The following is a 21623-nucleotide window of genomic DNA, read 5'->3' as shown; positions in this document are numbered from 1 at the left end:
TATGGCAGCCCATATCAGGCACCAGCTATATCAGACTATGGCAGCCCATATCAGGCACCAGCTATATCAGACTATGGCAGCCGATATCAGGCACCAGCTATATAAGACTATGGCAGCCGATATCAGGCACCAACTATATAAGACTATGGCTGCCCATATCAGGCGCCAGCTACCATGGATCCGTATTCTCTCACTTGACACCAGTTATCTCGTCTGATTCTCAGGACTTGGCACCCGTCCTATCTGCGCCCACATACACAGTGACTAGACACGAGGCCAGACATTATAAACCCGGCACTTTTATTAATACTCCATCGATCGATACGACATAGACAGATATTTAAAGGCACGTCACACAATAACATGGAATGGGAAATTCCCTTTAAGAATAAAACCCCTCCGTTAATACTCGGATCGGCGGAGAGTTCGTTGTGCGTCTGTAATATACATTCTAGGTTTTCATGAGATGTAGATCTGTAAACACGTCATAGAAATCCACAGACCGGGGCGGAGAGCGCCGCGCGCCGTGTACACGAGACGAAATCCAGGAGACGATACAGGAGTTAATGGGTTAAAAAAATAGCAGTAGAAAAATGTCCGTAGCTTATTACATTCACGAGGATCGGCCTTTGGTCATTCACATTTATTATGGATTCCAGAGAAAAAAAAAAACAAAAACAAAAAAAAAAAAAAAACCCCGCCTTCCCGCTCCCCAACCAGCTCGTTCCCCATTCCCCACAGGGTAGGTGACAGTAGCCGTAGTATTAGATAGGCCGCAGCCTTAGGGGGACGCCTTTAATGCTAAAGCTCCAGACCGGGGAGACCATTAAGGGGGTCACCGGCTGCCGAATAAACGTCCTGCAGGAAGTAATAGCAAATATTACTACACGTGCCCCGTGAGCGGCCTGTTTGTCTACTACACGTGCCCCGTGAGCGGCCTGTCTGTCTATTACACGTGCCCCGTGAGCGGCCTGTCTGTCTACTACACGTGCCCCGTGAGCGGCCTGTCTGTCTACTACACGTGCCCCGTGAGCGGCCTGTCTGTCTACTACACGTGCCCCGTGAGCGGCCTGTCTGTCTACTACACGTGCCCCGTGAGCGGCCTGTCTGTCTACTACACGTGCCCCGTGAGCGGCCTGTCTGTCTACTACACGTGCCCCGTGAGCCGCCTGTCTGTCTACTACACGTGCCCCGTGAGCCGCCTGTCTGTGTACTACACGTGCCCCGTGAGCCGCCTGTCTGTGTACTACACGTGCCCCGTGAGCGGCCTGTCTGTGTACTACACGTGCCCCGTGAGCGGCCTGTCTACTACACGTGCCCCGTGAGCGGCCTGTCTGTCTACTACACGTGCCCCGTGAGCGGCCTGTCTGTCTACTACACGTGCCCCGTGAGCGGCCTGTCTGTGTACTACACGTGCCCCGTGACCTGCCTGTCTGTGTACTACACGTGCCCCGTGAGCGGCCTGTCTGTCTATTACACGTGCCCCGTGAGCGGCCTGTCTGTCTACTACACGTGCCCCGTGAGCGGCCTGTCTGTCTACTACACGTGCCCCGTGAGCGGCCTGTCTGTCTACTACACGTGCCCCGTGAGCGGCCTGTCTGTCTACTACACGTGCCCCGTGAGCGGCCTGTCTGTCTACTACACGTGCCCCGTGAGCGGCCTGTCTGTCTACTACACGTGCCCCGTGAGCCGCCTGTCTGTCTACTACACGTGCCCCGTGAGCCGCCTGTCTGTGTACTACACGTGCCCCGTGAGCCGCCTGTCTGTGTACTACACGTGCCCCGTGAGCGGCCTGTCTGTGTACTACACGTGCCCCGTGAGCGGCCTGTCTACTACACGTGCCCCGTGAGCGGCCTGTCTGTCTACTACACGTGCCCCGTGAGCGGCCTGTCTGTCTACTACACGTGCCCCGTGAGCGGCCTGTCTGTGTACTACACGTGCCCCGTGACCTGCCTGTCTGTGTACTACACGTGCCCCGTGAGCGGCCTGTCTGTGTACTACACGTGCCCCGTGAGCGGCCTGTCTGTGTACTACACGTGCCCCGTGAGCGGCCTGTCTGTGTACTGCATGTGCCCCGTGACCGGCCTGTCTGTGTACTGCATGTGCCCCATGATCGGCCTGTCTGTGTACTACATGGGCCGCCATCAATCTAGAGCTTCACCCCAATCATTTGTCAGGAACTTCCCCATAAAACCTGTTTGCCGAGTCTTAAAGGCGACAACTCTCCCCGCTGTGACAACCCCTTTAAGGCCACGCTGTGTCCAAGTCCTACATGTTACATCCAGGCCAGGAACAGGCCTCGGCGTGTACGTCAAACATGTCCATAGAGCTCCTGTGACCCAACGAGAACGAATGTGGCCCCCGCTGGCCCCGGATGATATTTTTTTACAATTGCAATCAATTTACCAATAAATTTGGCACAAATATAACAAATCTTGTCCGGTGGTGTAGGATGCATCACACGGCTACACGTCACCGCCACAAGACCTGGTAATCTCTCTATACCGCCATCGCCTCACATGAACATGAAGAGGGGTAAGGAGCTGTAAGTGCCCCAAACAACTAGAAATGAGAGATGGGATCTGATTGGTTGTGCAGGGGGCAGATCTAATCATCTACAGTAGGTGCAACGGGAGGGCGCGGGGTGCAACAGGAGGGCGCGGGGTGCAACGGGAAGCAACAAGGCACTTAGACGGGAAGCAGCGGCGGTGCGGAGAGCTGCAGACACAGGAGAGATCAGCGCCGGACCCAAGAGGTCACATGACTCAGCTGACTGTGCAGCAAAGCTCCTAGTGTAATATGTCAGGACAGCGCTCCTCACCAACCACCAGGGGGAGCAGCTGACGAGGGTTATTATACGGTTATATAGACTTGTATGGGTTATCTCCCACAATGCATTGCACATCACTATTATGGTGGCCAATCTCACCGAGATGTAGACACGTTTAGAACATATGTAGGTGGCTCTAATGTATTGTGACACGCTAAGGTCGGAGGACTCACGTCATGGCTGGAGATCTCCTTTAAGAGCTTATAATTAGAACATATATGGCGGTATCAGCAACATAAGGTCACACAGTGCTCCGAAACGTAAGGCCAATTACATCATCAGGTGTAGGACACGCAGCGTGAACGCTAAGGCGGTGATGTCATAATGTAGCGCCCCAAATCCCTCCCCCCAATGGTTAGTCTAGTGCCACGCAATGTCCTCCGGTGGATGTGCGAGACCCTGTATGCCGCTAGGTACCTGCTCACGTTCCCTTATTGCCTTGTAGTTCCACTGAATATTGGACAGCACCAAAGACCCCAGTGGGGAGGGGTCCCAGCTTATACGGGCAGGGGGAGCGGGGTTATTCCCTTTCAGTCCTGTTTTTTAGTATGGCAGAAGATAAAGTGCTCATAGTACCAGTCTCTAACCATCCCGAACATCGCCGGGACCGAAGCCAGAACGAGGAGGAGTGCAGACGGGAACGTCCTTCAAGGAAGACTTCGGAGGACACGTCTACAACATGGTATGCTCCAGTCACACCCAGAGCTGCGGCATCCATCCTGGGGGGAGCAGACTACAGACTCCATAAGCATCTGGCAGAATAGTGATTGCAGCTCTGGAGATGACTGGAGTGTAAGGTTGTGAAGTCATAAGTGCAGCCATATTGGAAGACACGGTGGCCGGTGAGTCTTCTCAGAGGATGAGTCTGGTTAATACTTAATGCCTGAAGATGACTTGCTGGTGCGAAGCTAAAATTATGTTACCATGACAGAACCTTAAGACACCCATGTGAAGTAGGCCACCTCGTCCAAGTCTACGGGGTAGTCCGTCAGCAGAATGGGAGTCCCCTGGTAAAGTTCTCCTTTGTAGCTGCGCCACTTTCCGGCAGGCAGGTAGACGTCGCGCTCCAGTTTTCCAGGTTCTAGCACCGGGGCCACCATTAAGGTGTCTCCTATCAAAAACTGAGAATCGATTTTATGTGCGGCTTCATCATTTGGAGAAATCCACCAAATCGGACGAATAATGGGATCTCCGGTGTTCGTGACTTCTCCAGCAAGTTCCAGTAGAAGAGGGGCCACTAAAGACTCGTGGATTCTGGTGAACTTCTGAGCAATTTCAATGACCTCTTTATCATAGAGCCATGGTGGGATGGAAAACTGCATGGTGGGCATGAAGGCCGAGAGCTCCAGCCAGCGGATGTAAAGCTCCTTCATATCCTTTGTAAAGTTGGTGTAGGCATTCCCACCGATCATATCTGGCAAGATGAAAGGGTAGCCCAACATACTGATGGTCAGGACGGTGGGGATCAGAGACTTTAGCCCCAACTCGTACCCCCAGTCAGAGTCCCGGTCAATGATTCTGAAGAAACACGATATGTTTTGAGACTGATAACCAACTCGGAGCTCAGCCAGGTCGTAAAACTGGTCGGCCATTTCCGTGTACCTTCTACTGAACATGTTGGGATCAGACAAGGACTGATAGGTGCTGAACTGGTGGGGAAGGTAACTGGTTTCACCGGCATCGAACTTAAACGAAGAAATGCCGTACCTTGTCCTAAGCTGTCTCAGGTTGGTCTGGAACCATTCTTTAGTCTGGGGATTTGTAAAATCCAGAAGAGCTCCAATCCCGTTCCACCACTGGACCATGGCCGGCAATCGACCACTGGGTTCCTTGACAAAGAGGCCCCGCTCTATGCCGATGCCAAAGTTGGAGGAGTTGTAGTTGACAAAAGGATGAATCCACAGGGTCACCTTAAAGCCGTCTTCCTTTAACTTTTTGAACATGGCTGGAGCATCCGGAAACTTGATGGGATCGAAGTCGAAGTCTCCGTAGTACTTGGAGTACATGTCGTCGATCTCTATGTGACTGTAATTGAACTGGTACTTCTTAATGTTCTCGGTAAAGTTCAGAAGTTTCTCTTGGTTGATGCTGGTTTTGTACAGGGCCCATGTGGACCAGATGGGGTACTTGAAGGCACTTTCTGAAGGAATCCTACTCGGTTTGTTAAAATATCTCCGCACCATGTACTTGTGGATGGAGGTGACGTCGGACCCCACACATACTCTATAGCTCAACTCGGGGAAGGGCTGTTTCCCGGGAGGAGGCTTATACGGGGAATCCTTATACCTGGCCTCAAAGAAGAACACCTTTTCTGTGCTGTTCCAGCCAAGATGGAAAGGGACGGACGCGTTAATTTTAATGGCTGTTGCGTTAGAGGAGAGCCAGTAGCTTTCTAAGATTCCACCAAACCCATCTTTAAAGGAGTAGACGTCACCCGTTATAAAGGGTCTGGGTTCTTGGTACCCCGATAACTTGATGGGCCAGTGCTGAGTGCGCATTTCAGCTCCCCCGTACCAATACGCGTTATCCCAGTACATGGTGTGCATGATGGACGTATCGGCCACAAACTCCTCCCACCGCACGCGGTAACACATGACGGTGGCCTTGTCCTTGATGACCGTCTGAACAAAGAATTTCAACGGTCCTTTGTCCGATTTGGTACAAGATAAGATGGCCCCATATTTCGCGCAGGAATCTAAATCGAGGACACCGGACTGGAAGGCCATTCTGAAGACCACCTTGCCTTGGTGGTTGTGTATGATGAAGCCATCTTTCTGCAGGAAGAGCAGCTCCGTCTTCAGACGATCAGCTTTGCGCAGGGAGACGGAGTAGTAGCACCAAGAGATCACGGCGCAGATGACCAGGATGATGCCCAACACGATGGCGCCAATCAACGGCTTCTGCTCCTTAGGAACCTTCTGCTTGACCGGAGTGATGTTCTCCGGCAGGAAGGTGTACATGGTGGACGGCCGTAAGGTCTATTCCCTCGGAGTCGGAGTTATGGACGCTCCTTCATATCTGGAAAAAATAAATAAAAAATTGTTAAAATTATGAAAAAAAATCCTTTATTTTTATCATTCATATTTTTTATGAATACAGTCATCCCATGCACATTAGATTTTCATCCGGCAAAATGGCCAACTGGGCCGCAGAACGGCCGGGTATCTGATGTGTAGACATGGAGGACATCTGGTACAGACTCACCGCACCCCTCCGCCCATAAGATGGCCACATGACCGTGGTATGAAACCTATTGTGTGAGGCCAGGGCAAGCAAACTGTGGTGGAGGGAAAGTCATCACAGACCCTACAAGAAGATCCCGGTAAGGCCAAGGAGGGATCGCCAATATCTGAGGACCAGACGTGACTCCATAAAGCCCTGAGCTGAGGGATGATTTTTGGACGTGGGGTCATCCTACTCAAACCTCCAGGTGATATTTTTGGCAATAAGTTCTGCGTCAGTGAGAGAGTCAAGGTTTTCATGCTAACTGGTTTACAATGAGTCAGTTTCGATACAAATTTTACATAAATTTGTCCAAGCTCAAAATTTTGGGGGTTCACCACCCACAAATCACTAATATACACTAGGGTATCATCGGACCTCAAAGTAAAATATGCGGAGGGCCAGAAACATAATCATGGACACTCCCCTTGCCTCACCCCTCCACGGCTTCCTTGGGGTGTCCAATAGTCCTCTTTTGGCCTCCTGGGTGACGTACAAAGCCCCGGGGGCTGCCAAGGCCCAACCACATGGGGTCCTCTGACTCAACCAAGAGGCTGGAAGAGGATCATGATAGAGCAACGGATGCCATAAGAGAAGGAAGGAGACTATCAGGGTTTTATGTTCTGCACCTCCCCGGGCCTCCCATTAGAGATCCCCCAGTAAAAGCCCTTTACAGGGAAACAAAGAACTTCTGCAAATGGATTTTGTTAGAAACCTCCTCGTATTTGCAGCTCTGACGTACCCCGGAGGGGCCACAGACCGGACCCCGGGAGGGAGGGGGGCACAGATAAGACCCCGGGGGGAGGGGGGGGGCCACAGATAAGTCCCCGGGAGGAGGAGGGGGGGCCACAGATAAGTCCCCGGGAGGAGGAGGGGGGGCCACAGATAAGTCCCCGGGAGGAGGAGGGGGGGCCACAGATAAGTCCCCGGGAGGAGGAGGGGGGGCCACAGATAAGTCCCCGGGAGGAGGAGGGGGGGCCACAGATAAGTCCCCGGGAGGAGGAGGGGGGGCCACAGATAAGTCCCCGGGAGGAGGAGGGGGGGCCACAGATAAGTCCCCGGGAGGAGGAGGGGGGGCCACAGATAAGTCCCCGGGAGGAGGAGGGGGGGCCACAGATAAGTCCCCGGGAGGAGGAGGGGGGGCCACAGATAAGTCCCCGGGAGGAGGAGGGGGGGCCACAGATAAGTCCCCGGGAGGAGGAGGGGGGGCCACAGATAAGTCCCCGGGAGGAGGAGGGGGGGCCACAGATAAGTCCCCGGGAGGAGGAGGGGGGGCCACAGATAAGTCCCCGGGAGGAGGAGGGGGGGCCACAGATAAGTCCCCGGGAGGAGGAGGGGGGGCCACAGATAAGTCCCCGGGAGGAGGAGGGGGGGCCACAGATAAGTCCCCGGGAGGAGGAGGGGGGGCCACAGATAAGTCCCCGGGAGGAGGGAGGGGCCACAGATAAGACCCCGGGAGGAGAGGGGCCACAGATAAGTCCCCGGGAGGAGGAGGGGGGGCCACAGATAAGACCCCGGGAGGAGGGAGGGGCCACAGATAAGACCCCGGGAGGAGGGGGGCCACAGATAAGACCCCGGGAGGAGGGGGGCCACAGATAAGACCCCGGAGGAGGGGGGGGGGCACAGATAAGACCCCGGGAGGAGGAGGGGGGGCCACAGATAAGACCCCGGGAGGAGGAGGGGGGGGGGGGCACAGATAAGACCCCGGGAGGAGGGGGGGGGCACAGATAAGACCCCGGGAGGAGGGGGGGGCCACAGATCGGACCCCGGGAGGAGGGGGGGGGGGCACAGATAAGACCCCGGGAGGAGGGGGGGGGGGCACAGATAAGACCCCGGGAGGAGGGGGGGGCACAGATAAGACCCCGGGAGGAGGGGGGGCCACAGATCGGACCCCGGGAGGAGGGGGGGCCACAGATCGGACCCCGGGTGGAGGGGGGGCCACAGATCGGACCACGGGAGGAGGGGGGGCGGGCCACAGACCGGACCCCAGGAGGGGGGGGGGGGCGGGTCACAGACCGGACCCCGGGAGGGGGCCACAGATAAGACCCCGGGAGGAGGGACCACAGATCGGACTCCGGGAGGGGGGGGGGGGGGGGGGGCACAGACCGGACCCAAGCATATCAGATCCAGAAGATGTAGACACAAATCGGAGGAGATTCTTCAAAACCATCTGCAAGATTCCTCCAAATATAAAGAAATGACAGAAACGCTACAAGATCTCTGAAGCCCATAAACACACTGACCTTGTCCTGCTGACACAGCTGAGGGTTTGTTACAATGATATCCCGTCCAGAAAGCCCTGGATAGTGACAATGTATCAGTATCATCCTGGTGACACCTCTGCATGTAACCTACAATGTCCGAGGCCAATTACATTGAGCAGAGATCCGACCCTGTGGCGGCCCATCGGGGGTTAATGGTGGCTCCTTACATCTTCTCCCCCAGTGAAGGACGTCTTGTAAGGATAACGGTCACCGCGCCAGCGCCGGGCGCGCAGCCTGGAGGGGAGGACGGGCACCTCTGCCAGGAAAGTCATTTGATTCTCAGTTCCCTGGGAGCTGCGAAAACCGTGACAATGTGCCAGTAAGTGGGGGCTATTTATACTGAGGCGGGGGAGGGGAGGGCGGCCTCAGCTCTGACTGCTTATTATAGGAAACTGCAGAATCATTTCCAAGACCTCGGCTTGCTGTCAGTGACCAGGAGACCCTGTCCAGCCCTCGGACGTCTCAGCCCCAGTTCACATCTGCATTCGGGTCACTCTAGTCCTCTCTCCTGTTTGCAGGACTTCTCTCCACCACACGGACCCCATTATCGTCTATGGCCCCCACGCGGACTCCCCGAACGGAAACCCTGCGCAAATGTGAACCGGGCCACATAGCTACAATTGTATCCAATCTAGGCAGCCCCATACTGATACATTGTAACAAAGCATCAGGCCAGGACACAGTTACAATGTATAACAGATCATTATCTAGAGTGACACAAAGTAACAAACCCTCAGCTGTGCGAGCAGAAGAAGTCATGTCAGTCACCTGTTATCCTGTCCACAGAATAGAAGAAATGGATAGAAAATATAGAGTGCGACTGTACACCAGAGCGGGGTATAAGACATATTATATACACCAGAGCGGGGTATAAGACATATCATATACACCAGAGCGGGGTATAAGACATATCATATACACCAGAGCGGGGTATAAGACATATCATATACACCAGAGCGGGGTATAAGACATATCATATACACCAGAGCGGGGTATAAGACATATCATATACACCAGAGCGGGGTATAAGACATATCATATACACCAGAGCGGGGTATAAGACATATCATATACACCAGAGCGGGGTATAAGACATATCATATACACCAGAGCGGGGTATAAGACATATCATATACACCAGAGCGGGGTATAAGACATATCATATACACCAGAGCGGGGTATAAGACATATCATATACACCAGAGCGGGGTATAAGACATATCATATACACCAGAGCGGGGTATAAGACATATCATATACACCAGAGCGGGGTATAAGACATATCATATACACCAGAGCGGGGTATAAGACATATCATATACACCAGAGCGGGGTATAAGACATATTATATACACCAGAGCGGGGTATAAGACATATTATATACACCAGAGCGGGGTATAAGACATATTATATACACCAGAGCGGGGTATAAGACATATTATATACACCAGAGCGGGGTATAAGACATATCATATACACCAGAGCGGGGTATAAGACATATTATATACACCAGAGCGGGTATAAGACATATTATATACACCAGAGCGGGGTATAAGACATATTATATACACCAGAGCGGGGTATAAGACATATTATATACACCAGAGCGGGGTATAAGACATATTATATACACCAGAGCGGGGTATAAGACATATTATATACACCAGAGCGGGGTATAAGACATATCATATACACCAGAGCGGGGTATAAGACATATCATACACACCAGAGCGGGGTATAAGACATATTATATACATGAGTTGCGGCCGATATCAGAGGTTATAGGGGCAGCTGCGGAGACCCCGGGGTAATACCCACAAGTGTCAGGCCGCGGCGCCATCAGGACAGCGAGGGGTTAATGTCAGGATGTTTTTCTATCTACAAAAAGTAACAAGTTTCTTAAAGTGACAGGACGGAAATATCCACAGACTGGGAAATATCCGTCACCTACAGCCCCATGTATATAAGAGGGAGCCTGCACTGACAGATAAGAGGGGGCGAGGCAGCGAAGACGCCCCAAATACCCCCCAAACCAGCCAAGATCCATGTTACTTACAGCGCACACCAGCAGCAGCTCCGGCCCAGCTGTTCCCAGACTAAAATAAACAGGGAGGGGTGCGGGGCCTGGGGGCACACACTGGGGGAGGGGAGAGATAAACACATGGCCATGTGACTGACAAGACACCCAGGTCACATGACTCCTGCTGACTCCAGTGCAAAGTCCCTGCACCCTGACCACAGAGAGAGGACACCGAGGAGCCCGGGGCGGGGGCAGAAATCTGCAGAACCGGCAGGACAGGGTGCACAAACTTATTACACAGGGAGGAATGTCATCGGGCAAAGTCCTCCCATATACTGCACTCAATAACACTCCACCTGTATACACCGCTGCACTCAATAACACTCCACCTGTATACACCGCTGCACTCAATAACACTCCACCTGTATACACCGCTGCACTCAATAACACTCCACCTGTATACACAGCTGCACTCAGTACCCCTCCTCCTGTATACACCGCTGCACTCAATAACACTCCACCTGTATACACAGCTGCACTCAGTACCCCTCCTCCTGTATACACTGTCCCCCCCCCCCCCCCCGCTGCACTCAGTACCCCTCCTCCTGTATACACCGCTGCACTCGGCACCCCTCCTCCTGTATACACCGCTGCACTCGGCACCCCTCCTCCTGTATACACCGCTGCACTCGGCACCCCTCCTCCTGTATACACCGCTGCACTCAGTAACACTCCTCCTGTATACACCGCTGCACTCAGTACCCCCCCCTCCTGTATACACCGCTGCACTCAGTAACACTCCTCCTGTATACACCGCTGCACTCAGTAACACTCCTCCTGTATACACCGCTGCACTCGGCACCCCTCCTCCTGTATACACCGCTGCACTCGGCACCCCCCCTCCTGTATACACCGCTGCACTCGGTACCCCCCCCTCCTGTATACACCGCTGCACTCGGTACCCCCCCTCCTGTATACACCGCTGCACTCGGTACCCCCCCCTCCTGTATACACCGCTGCACTCGGTACCCCCCCTCCTGTATACACCGCTGCACTCGGTACCCCTCCTCCTGTATACACCGCTGCACTCGGTACCCCTCCTCCTGTATACACCGCTGCACTCGGTACCCCTCCTCCTGTATACACCGCTGCACTCGGTACCCCCCCTCCTGTATACACCGCTGCACTCGGTACCCCCCCCTCCTGTATACACCGCTGCACTCGGTACCCCTCCTCCTGTATACACCGCTGCACTCGGTACCCCTCCTCCTGTATACACCGCTGCACTCGGCACCCCTCCTCCTGTATACACCGCTGCACTCGGCACCCCTCCTCCTGTATACACCGCTGCACTCAGTAACACTCCTCCTGTATACACCGCTGCACTCAGTACCCCCCCTCCTGTATACACCGCTGCACTCAGTAACACTCCTCCTGTATACACCGCTGCACTCAGTAACACTCCTCCTGTATACACCGCTGCACTCGGCACCCCTCCTCCTGTATACACCGCTGCACTCGGCACCCCCCCTCCTGTATACACCGCTGCACTCAGTACCCCTCCACCTGTATACACCTCTGCACTCAGTACCCCTCCACCTGTATACACCGCTGCACTCAGTACCCCTCCTCCTGTATACACCGCTGCACTCAGTACCCCTCCTCCTGTATACACCGCTGCACTCGGTACCCCTCCTCCTGTATACACCGCTGCACTCGGTACCCCTCCTCCTGTATACACCGCTGCACTCGGTACCCCTCCTCCTGTATACACCGCTGCACTCGGTACCCCTCCTCCTGTATACACCGCTGCACTCGGTACCCCTCCTCCTGTATACACCGCTGCACTCGGTACCCCTCCTCCTGTATACACTGCTGCACTCGGTACCCCTCCTCCTGTATACACTGCTGCACTCGGTACCCCTCCTCCTGTATACACTGCTGCACTCGGTACCCCTCCTCCTGTATACACTGCTGCACTCGGTACCCCTCCTCCTGTATACACTGCTGCACTCGGTACCCCTCCTCCTGTATACACTGCTGCACTCGGTACCCCTCCTCCTGTATACACTGCAGCACTCGGTACCCCCTCCTCCTGTATACACTGCTGCACTCGGTACCCCTCCTCCTGTATACACTGCTGCACTCGGTACCCCTCCTCCTGTATACACTGCTGCACTCGGTACCCCCTCCTCCTGTATACACTGCTGCACTCGGTACCCCTCCTCCTGTATACACTGCTGCACTCAGTACCCCTCCTCCTGTATACACCTCTGCACTCAGTACCCCTCCTCCTGTATACACTGCTGCACTCAGTACCCCTCCTCCTGTATACACTGCTGCACTCAGTACCCCTCCTCCTGTATACACCTCTGCACTCAGTACCCCTCCTCCTGTATACACCGCTGCACTCACCCTCCTCCAGGTCTCCCCAGTATTTTGCAGGAAATGTGGCCCAGTCCTGAAGTTACAGCCGCTCAGTGATTGGACAACTGGACTGTCAATCAGAGAGAAGGCGGGGCTAACAGCAAGGGATTCTGGGAGGTGTAGTTTATTAACATTACTGGAGGAGATACAGTCCTATGATAAAGTTAGTGCCCCCCCCCCTCCCCCTATTAATCCTTGTTAGGTGTAAATATTTTGGTGTTTGCCATGTCAGTCTGATCTCACTAATATCTGATGGACACAGAAATATCTCAGGATAGAAATGAGGTTTATTGTAGTAACAGAGAATGTGCGATATGCATTACACCAAAATGTGACCGATGCAAAAGTATGGGCACCCTTATCCTGTTATTGCTGTGACTCCTCCTCACTACTTGTCACTGACTTACTGACGCACAACATTGGTCCTGTGACCTCACTGAGCTTTACACTTCATAGCCGGGTGTATCCGATCAGGAGACAAGGGATTGCAGGTGGCCAATGGCAAGTTGTTCTCCTATCTGAGTCTCCTCTGAAGAGCGGCATCATGGGCTACTCAAAGCAACTCGCAAACGATCTGAAAACAAAGATTGTTCCACATAGTTGTTGAGGGGAAAGATACAAAACGTTGTCTCAGAGATTTAACCTGTCAGTTTCCACTGTGAGGAACATAGTAAGGAAATGGAAGAGCACAGGGACAGTTCTTGTTAAGCCCAGAAGTGGCAGGCCAAGAAAAATATCAGAAAGGCAGAGAAGAAGAATGGTGAGAAGAGTCAAGGACAATCCACAGACACCTCCAATTATAGTGTCGGCCATTATACTGGTGGGACACAGGAGATAGCCTGCAGCTGATGTGTCGGCCATTATACTGGTGGGGTACAGGAGATAGCCTGCGGCTGATGTGTCGGCCATTATACTGGTGGGATACAGGAGATAGCCTGCGGCTGATGTGTCGGCCATTATACTGGTGGGGTACAGGAGATAGCCTGCGGCTGATGTGTCGGCCATTATACTGGTGGGATATAGGAGATAGCCTGCGGCTGATGTGTCGGCCATTATACTGGTGGGGTACAGGAGATAGCCTGCAGCTGATGTGTCGGCCATTATACTGGTGGGATACAGGAGATAGCCTGCGGCTGATATGTCGGCCATTATACTGGTGGGATAGAGGAGATAGCCTGCGGCTGATGTGTCGGCCATTATACTGGTGGGGTACAGGAGATAGCCTGCGGCTGATGTGTCGGCCATTATACTGGTGGGATATAGGAGATAGCCTGCAGCTGATGTGTCGGCCATTATACTGGTGGGGTACAGGAGATAGCCTGCGGCTGATGTGTCGGCCATTATACTGGTGGGGTACAGGAGATAGCCTGCGGCTGATGTGTCGGCCATTATACTGGTGGGGTACAGGAGATAGCCTGCGGCTGATGTGTCGGCCATTATACTGGTGGGATACAGGAGATAGCCTGCGGCTGATGTGTCGGCCATTATACTGGTGGGATACAGGAGATAGCCTGCGGCTGATGTGTCGGCCATTATACTGGTGGGGTACAGGAGATAGCCTGCGGCTGATGTGTCGGCCATTATACTGGTGGGATATAGGAGATAGCCTGCGGCTGATGTGTCGGCCATTATACTGGTGGGATACAGGAGATAGCCTGCGGCTGATATGTCGGCCATTATACTGGTGGGATAGAGGAGATAGCCTGCGGCTGATGTGTCGGCCATTATACTGGTGGGATACAGGAGATAGCCTGCGGCTGATGTGTCGGCCATTATACTGGTGGGGTACAGGAGATAGCCTGCGGCTGATGTGTCGGCCATTATACTGGTGGGATATAGGAGATAGCCTGCGGCTGATGTGTCGGCCATTATACTGGTGGGGTACAGGAGATAGCCTGCAGCTGATGTGTCGGCCATTATACTGGTGGGATACAGGAGATAGCCTGCGGCTGATGTGTCGGCCATTATACTGGTGGGATACAGGAGATAGCCTGCGGCTGATGTGTCGGCCATTGTATTGGTGGGGTACAGGAGATAGCCTGCGGCTGATGTGTCGGCCATTATACTGGTGGGATACAGAAGATAGCCTGCGGCTGATGTGTCGGCCATTGTACTGGTGGGGTACAGGAGATAGCCTGCGGCTGATGTGTCGGCCATTATACTGGTGGAGTACAGGAGATAGCCTGCGGCTGATGTGTCGGCCATTATACTGGTGGGGTACAGGAGATAGCCTGCGGCTGATGTGTCGGCCATTATACTGGTGGGGTACAGGAGATACCCTGCAGCTGATGTGTCGGCCATTATACTGGTGGGATACAGGAGATAGCCTGCGGCTGATGTGTCGGCCATTGTACTGGTGGGGTACAGGAGATAGCCTGCGGCTGATGTGTCGGCCATTATACTGGTGGAGTACAGGAGATAGCCTGCGGCTGATGTGTCGGCCATTGTACTGGTGGGGTACAGGAGATAGCCTGCGGCTGATGTGTCGGCCATTATACTGGTGGAGTACAGGAGATAGCCTGCGGCTGATGTGTCGGCCATTATACTGGTGGGATACAGGAGATAGCCTGCAGCTGATGTGTCGGCCATTATACTGGTGGGGTACAGGAGATAGCCTGCGGCTGATGTGTCGGCCATTATACTGGTGGGGTACAGGAGATAGCCTGCGGCTGATATGTCGGCCATTATACTGGTGGGATAGAGGAGATAGCCTGCGGCTGATATGTCGGCCATTATACTGGTGGGGTACAGGAGATAGCCTGCGGCTGATGTGTCGGCCATTATACTGGTGGGGTACAGGAGATAGCCTGCGGCTGATGTGTCGGCCATTATACTGGTGGGATACAGGAGATAGCCTGCGGCTGATGTGTCGGCCATTATACTGGTGGGACACAGGAGATAGCCTGCGGCTGATGTGTCGGCCATTATACTGGTGGGGTACAGGAGATAGCCTGCGGCTGATGTGTCGGCCATTATACTGGTGGGGTACAGGAGATAGCCTGCGGCTGATGTGTCGGCCATTATACTGGTGGGGTACAGGAGATACATTATTATTATTATGGTGTCGGCCATTATACTGGTGGGATACAGAAGATAGCCTGCAGCTGATGTGTCGGCCATTATACTGGTGGGGTACAGGAGATAGCCTGCAGCTGATGTGTCGGCCATTATACTGGTGGGGTACAGGAGATAGCCTGCGGCTGATGTGTCAGCCATTATACTGGTGGGGTACAGGAGATAGCCTGCGGCTGATGTGTCGGCCATTATACTGGTGGGGTACAGGAGATAGCCTGCGGCTGATGTGTCGGCCATTATACTGGTGGGATACAGGAGATAGCCCGCAGCTGATATGTCGGCCATTATACTGGTGGGGTACAGGAGATAGCCTGCGGCTGATGTGTCGGCCATTATACTGGTGGGATACAGGAGATAGCCTGCGGCTGATGTGTCGGCCATTATACTGGTGGGGTACAGGAGATAGCCTGCGGCTGATGTGTCGGCCATTATACTGGTGGGATACAGGAGATAGCCTGCGGCTGATGTGTCGGCCATTATACTGGTGGGATACAGGAGATAGCCTGCGGCTGATGTGTCGGCCATTGTACTGGTGGGGTACAGGAGATAGCCTGCGGCTGATGTGTCAGCCATTATACTGGTGGGATACAGGAGATAGCCTGCGGCTGATGTGTCGGCCATTATACTGGTGGGATACAGGAGATAGCCTGCGGCTTATGTGTCGGCCATTATACTGGTGGGATACAGGAGATAGCCTGCGGCTGATGTGTCGGCCATTATACTGGTGGGGTACAGGAGATACCCTGCAGCTGATGTGTCGGCCATTGTACTGGTGGGGTACAGGAGATAGCCTGCGGCTGATGTGTCGGCCATTATACTGGTGGGATACAGGAGATAGCCTGCAGCTGATGTGTCGGCCATTATACTGGTGGGGTACAGGAGATAGCCTGCGGCTGATGTGTCGGCCATTATACTGGTGGGGTACAGGAGATAGCCTGCGGCTGATGTGTCGGCCATTATACTGGTGGGACACAGGAGATAGCCTGCGGCTGATGTGTCGGCCATTATACTGGTGGGGTACAGGAGATAGCCTGCGGCTGATGTGTCGGCCATTATACTGGTGGGGTACAGGAGATAGCCTGCGGCTGATGTGTCGGCCATTATACTGGTGGGGTACAGGAGATAGCCTGCGGCTGATGTGTCGGCCATTATACTGGTGGGGTACAGGAGATAGCCTGCAGCTGATGTGTCGGCCATTATACTGGTGGGATACAGGAGATAGCCTGCAGCTGATGTGTCGGCCATTATACTGGTGGGGTACAGGAGATAGCCTGCGGCTGATGTGTCGGCCATTATACTGGTGGAGTACAGGAGATAGCCTGCAGCTGATGTGTCGGCCATTATACTGGTGGGGTACAGGAGATAGCCTGCAGCTGATGTGTCGGCCATTATACTGGTGGGGTACAGGAGATAGCCTGCGGCTGATGTGTCGGCCATTATACTGGTGGGGTACAGGAGATAGCCTGCGGCTGATGTGTCGGCCATTATACTGGTGGGATACAGGAGATAGCCTGCGGCTGATGTGTCGGCCATTGTACTGGTGGGGTACAGGAGATAGCCTGCGGCTGATGTGTCGGCCATTATACTGGTGGGGTACAGGAGATAGCCTGCGGCTGATGTGTCGGCCATTATACTGGTGGGATATAGGAGATAGCCTGCGGCTGATGTGTCGGCCATTATACTGGTGGGATACAGGAGATAGCCTGCGGCTGATGTGTCGGCCATTATACTGGTGGGATACAGGAGATAGCCTGCGGCTGATGTGTCGGCCATTATACTGGTGGGGTACAGGAGATAGCCTGCGGCTGATGTGTCGGCCATTATACTGGTGGGATACAGGAGATAGCCTGCGGCTGATGTGTCGGCCATTATACTGGTGGGGTACAGGAGATAGCCTGCGGCTGATGTGTCGGCCATTATACTGGTGGGATACAGGAGATAGCCTGCGGCTGATGTGTCGGCCATTATACTGGTGGAGTACAGGAGATAGCCTGCGGCTGATGTGTCGGCCATTATACTGGTGGGGTACAGGAGATAGCCTGCGGCTGATGTGCCGGCCATTATACTGGTGGGGTACAGGAGATAGCCTGCGGCTGATGTGTCGGCCATTATACTGGTGGGGTACAGGAGATAGCCTGCGGCTGATGTGTCGGCCATTATACTGGTGGAGTACAGGAGATAGCCTGCGGCTGATGTGTCGGCCATTATACTGGTGGGGTACAGGAGATAGCCTGCGGCTGATGTGTCGGCCATTATACTGGTGGGATACAGGAGATAGCCTGCGGCTGATGTGTCGGCCATTATACTGGTGGGATACAGGAGATAGCCTGCGGCTGATGTGTCGGCCATTATACTGGTGGGGTACAGGAGATAGCCTGCGGCTGATGTGTCGGCCATTATACTGGTGGGGTACAGGAGATAGCCTGCGGCTGATGTGTCGGCCATTATACTGGTGGGGTACAGGAGATAGCCTGCGGCTGATGTGTCAGCCATTATACTGGTGGGGTACAGGAGATAGCCTGCGGCTGATGTGTCGGCCATTATACTGGTGGGATACAGGAGATAGCCTGCGGCTGATGTGTCGGCCATTATACTGGTGGGGTACAGGAGATAGCCTGCGGCTGATGTGTCGGCCATTGTACTGGTGGGATACAGGAGATAGCCTGCGGCTGATGTGTCGGCCATTGTACTGGTGGGGTACAGGAGATAGCCTGCGGCTGATGTGTCGGCCATTGTACTGGTGGGGTACAGGAGATAGCCTGCGGCTGATGTGTCGGCCATTGTACTGGTGGGATACAGGAGATAGCCTGCGGCTGATGTGTCGGCCATTATACTGGTGGGGTACAGGAGATAGCCTGCGGCTGATGTGTCGGCCATTATACTGGTGGGGTACAGGAGATAGCCTGCGGCTGATGTGTCGGCCATTATACTGGTGGGATACAGGAGATAGCCTGCGGCTGATGTGTCGGCCATTGTACTGGTGGGATACAGGAGATAGCCTGCGGCTGATGTGTCGGCCATTGTACTGGTGGGGTACAGGAGATAGCCTGCGGCTGATGTGTCGGCCATTATACTGGTGGGGTACAGGAGATAGCCTGCGGCTGATGTGTCGGCCATTATACTGGTGGGGTACAGGAGATATATTATTATTATTATTATTATGGTGTCGGCCATTGTACTTCCCAGCCCTGCTTATAACCACTGTCCTATCTGCCCAATGGCCTGAGGTGACCGCGCCGGTGACTACCTCACTCTAGGTCATATTATCACCATTCCTGGCTTTGAGTAAACTTGTGATATCCCTTTAACTAGGACAACCCCTTTAATGGGCAGTGCCATGAAGCAGGCGGATCAGGCTGAGCACTAGAGACTTCCTACCTGGCGACGTTCCCATACTTTCACAACTGTACTCGCTTCACGTGTGTTACGCATGCGCAGGTAGATCAGCCAATAGCGGCAGACATAGCCCGGCCAGTCAGCCAATAGGAGCTCAGCCGCGCCAGCCGGTTACAGCACGCTGCTCACGTGATTAGTGGTGCAGCCAATAGCAGCGCTCAGCATAGGCGGTTGCTCCGGCAATAGTAAGAGGCGCGCTGTGATTGGCTGTGGCTCCGCGCTGACTTCCTGTGACCGGCGCTGTGGGGTGTGGGCGCTGCTCCGGGCCTGATGCGCCGCCCGCTGCTCCTGCTGCTGTGCCCGGCCCTGCTCGGCCTCCTCCTGCAGCTCTGGCTCCGCTCCCCGCACCACCCGCTAGTCATCGGTGTCCTGTCCGCCCGCCAGCACCGCGCCCTGCGGGACAGCATCCGCGGCGGCTGGCTCCAGGCCCTGCCCCCCTCCCGGCGCCCGCTGCTGCGCTTCATCCTCGGCTCTCAGGCCTGCTCGGTGCCGCCCGAGGACCGGGAAGACCCGTACTCCTGCCGCCTGCTGAACATCAGCTCCCCCGTGCTACACCGGGAGATCGAGGCTTTCACCGGGCCGGAGCCCGCCCACTCCCCGCACCGCCAGCTCAGCGTCACCTTCCGGGTGTTACACCCGATCATCATCACCCGGCTGGGGGCGTGGTGTCCTGGCCTCACCCGGAATATCAGCGTGCGCCTGTTCCAGGCCGAGCATGAGGAGCCGCTGTTTGTCGCCCGCCTCACCCCGCTCAGCCCCGGCTCGCCCGTCACCGCCGCCGCCAGGCTCTGCTACAAGCCAGTGGAGCAATTCATCCTGCCGGAGGGCTTCCATGGCACGGTGCGCTGGGACAGCCATGACGCCGAGGGGTTACCCATGTGGGGCGTGCACCAGGTCACCCTGAACGATGGCGGGGGTGTGCTGCAGGTGACGGCGGCCGATGAAGGGCTGTTACCCTACGACTTCTCTCAGGGCGTGGAGGGCGTGGCCGGCGGCTTCACGTACACGCTCCACGATGGCGAACTCCTCCTCCAGAGACTCAGTGACCGCCCCCAGCGCTTCAGCCAGCACCGGGCTGCCCTAGAGGAGGAGGAGGCGGAGCTCCAGGCAGAGAGCTACGCCCACGGCGACATGGTCTTCGTAGATGTGGTGGACACTTACCGCAACGTCCCGCGCAAGCTGCTGCTCTTCTACCGCTGGCTGGAGGCCTCCACCACCTTCCACTTTCTGCTGAAGACGGATGACGACTGCTTCATCCACCTGGACAATGTGCTGCGGGCCCTGGAGGACAGGAAGGTGCAGGGGCCCAACGCCTGGTGGGGGAACTTCCGCCTGAACTGGGCTGTGGACCGGACCGGGAAGTGGCAGGAGCTGGAGTACATGAGCCCCGCCTACCCCGCCTTCGCCTGTGGCTCCGGATACGTCATCTCTCGCGACATTGTCCAATGGCTGGCGGCCAACGCCGACCGACTGAAGACCTACCAGGGTGAGGACGTCAGCATGGGCATCTGGATGGCAGCCATTGGCCCCCGCCGTTACCAGGATGACAGCTGGCTCTGTGAGAAGTCATGTGACCGAGCCATGCTCTCCGCCCCACAGTTCTCTGCGCAGGAATTGGCGGAGCTCTGGCAGCAGAAGCAGCGCTGCGGGAATCCGTGCGAATGTGCCAACACGTGACCACGCCCACTGCTTGCGACCAATGTCCTGGAAGGTTGTGACCCTCAGTATTATACACCCCTCCCCTATGCTGAGTATATCAGGGGTCACTATTAAGTGCCCGGTGGGCGGAGTTTGGGTCGTCCTGCTGCAGGTGACCAATTGGAGATGTCGATGTCAGGACGTAAAACTGGAGTTGCCAATAAAGTCCCAGTAACTGGATGGCCGCAATGTAGCTCCTCCCCAGAAGAGTCACCCAGCTCTCCCAGAGTCCTGACCGGCTGCTCTCTCCTCTCCGGAGATTTACTGTTCGACCATGAGATTGTCACTCAGCTTTCCGAGGAGCAGATGTACCAGGCTGTACAGAGCGCGACTGCTGGAGACGTCTTATTTATTATGCACCTTGCACTTGGAGAATGGCTGGCTGTGGAGTGGGTGGAGTCTGATAGCCCCTCCCCTCAGCTCTTATATAATATATTACAGGTCTCAGAGATTTATTTATTAAAGTCAGGCTGGGTTTTTTTCTTCTGTTTCAGGTTCATTCTTTGGGGGGATTCACTTACTTTAATGACGTATCACTGCTGAGGTAGTAAACAGGGAGATCATTAGGGCTGATGAGCGCCGATCTCCAGGGACAAGGAAACCCCTCTGGGGCACTGCAATGGGCGCGTGAGGTGGAGCCTGTACCCCAGAAACCTAAATACCATGACGGCCTTGTGTGTGGTATACGCTC

The 21623-nt window shown here is 54.8% G+C and overlaps 2 protein-coding genes across 3 annotated transcripts; one reads left to right on the top strand and one right to left on the bottom strand.

Moving 5' to 3' along the window:
* Window positions 1-281: 281 nt before the first annotated feature.
* MYORG (myogenesis regulating glycosidase) lies at window positions 282-10429 on the bottom strand. Of its 2 annotated transcripts, none has more exons than XM_075267191.1 (2): window positions 10373-10429; window positions 282-5848 (listed from the first exon to the last, which is right to left on the bottom strand). In XM_075267191.1, exon 2 carries the CDS (start codon window positions 5788-5790, stop codon window positions 3766-3768), a length of 2025 nt encoding a protein of 674 aa, XP_075123292.1. In that variant the 5' UTR covers window positions 5791-5848; window positions 10373-10429; the 3' UTR covers window positions 282-3765. The 2 variants fall into 2 exon arrangements, with proteins under 2 accessions (XP_075123292.1, XP_075123301.1); XM_075267200.1 differs by lacking the exon at window positions 10373-10429 and adding an exon at window positions 8296-8479.
* A 9043-nt stretch (window positions 10430-19472) lies between these two features.
* LOC142191436 (UDP-GalNAc:beta-1,3-N-acetylgalactosaminyltransferase 2-like) lies at window positions 19473-21400 on the top strand. The gene has a single exon (XM_075262350.1). It carries the CDS (start codon window positions 19505-19507, stop codon window positions 20909-20911), a length of 1407 nt encoding a protein of 468 aa, XP_075118451.1. The 5' UTR covers window positions 19473-19504; the 3' UTR covers window positions 20912-21400.
* The last annotated feature ends 223 nt before the right edge of the window (window positions 21401-21623 follow it).

Source organism: Leptodactylus fuscus, chromosome 1 (assembly GCF_031893055.1).
Source record: "Leptodactylus fuscus isolate aLepFus1 chromosome 1, aLepFus1.hap2, whole genome shotgun sequence".
In the NCBI taxonomy this organism is placed as follows: Eukaryota; Metazoa; Chordata; class Amphibia; order Anura; family Leptodactylidae; genus Leptodactylus; species Leptodactylus fuscus.
The sequence above is the reverse complement of the archived record's forward strand: the minus strand, read 5'-3'. Positions and strand labels throughout refer to the sequence as shown.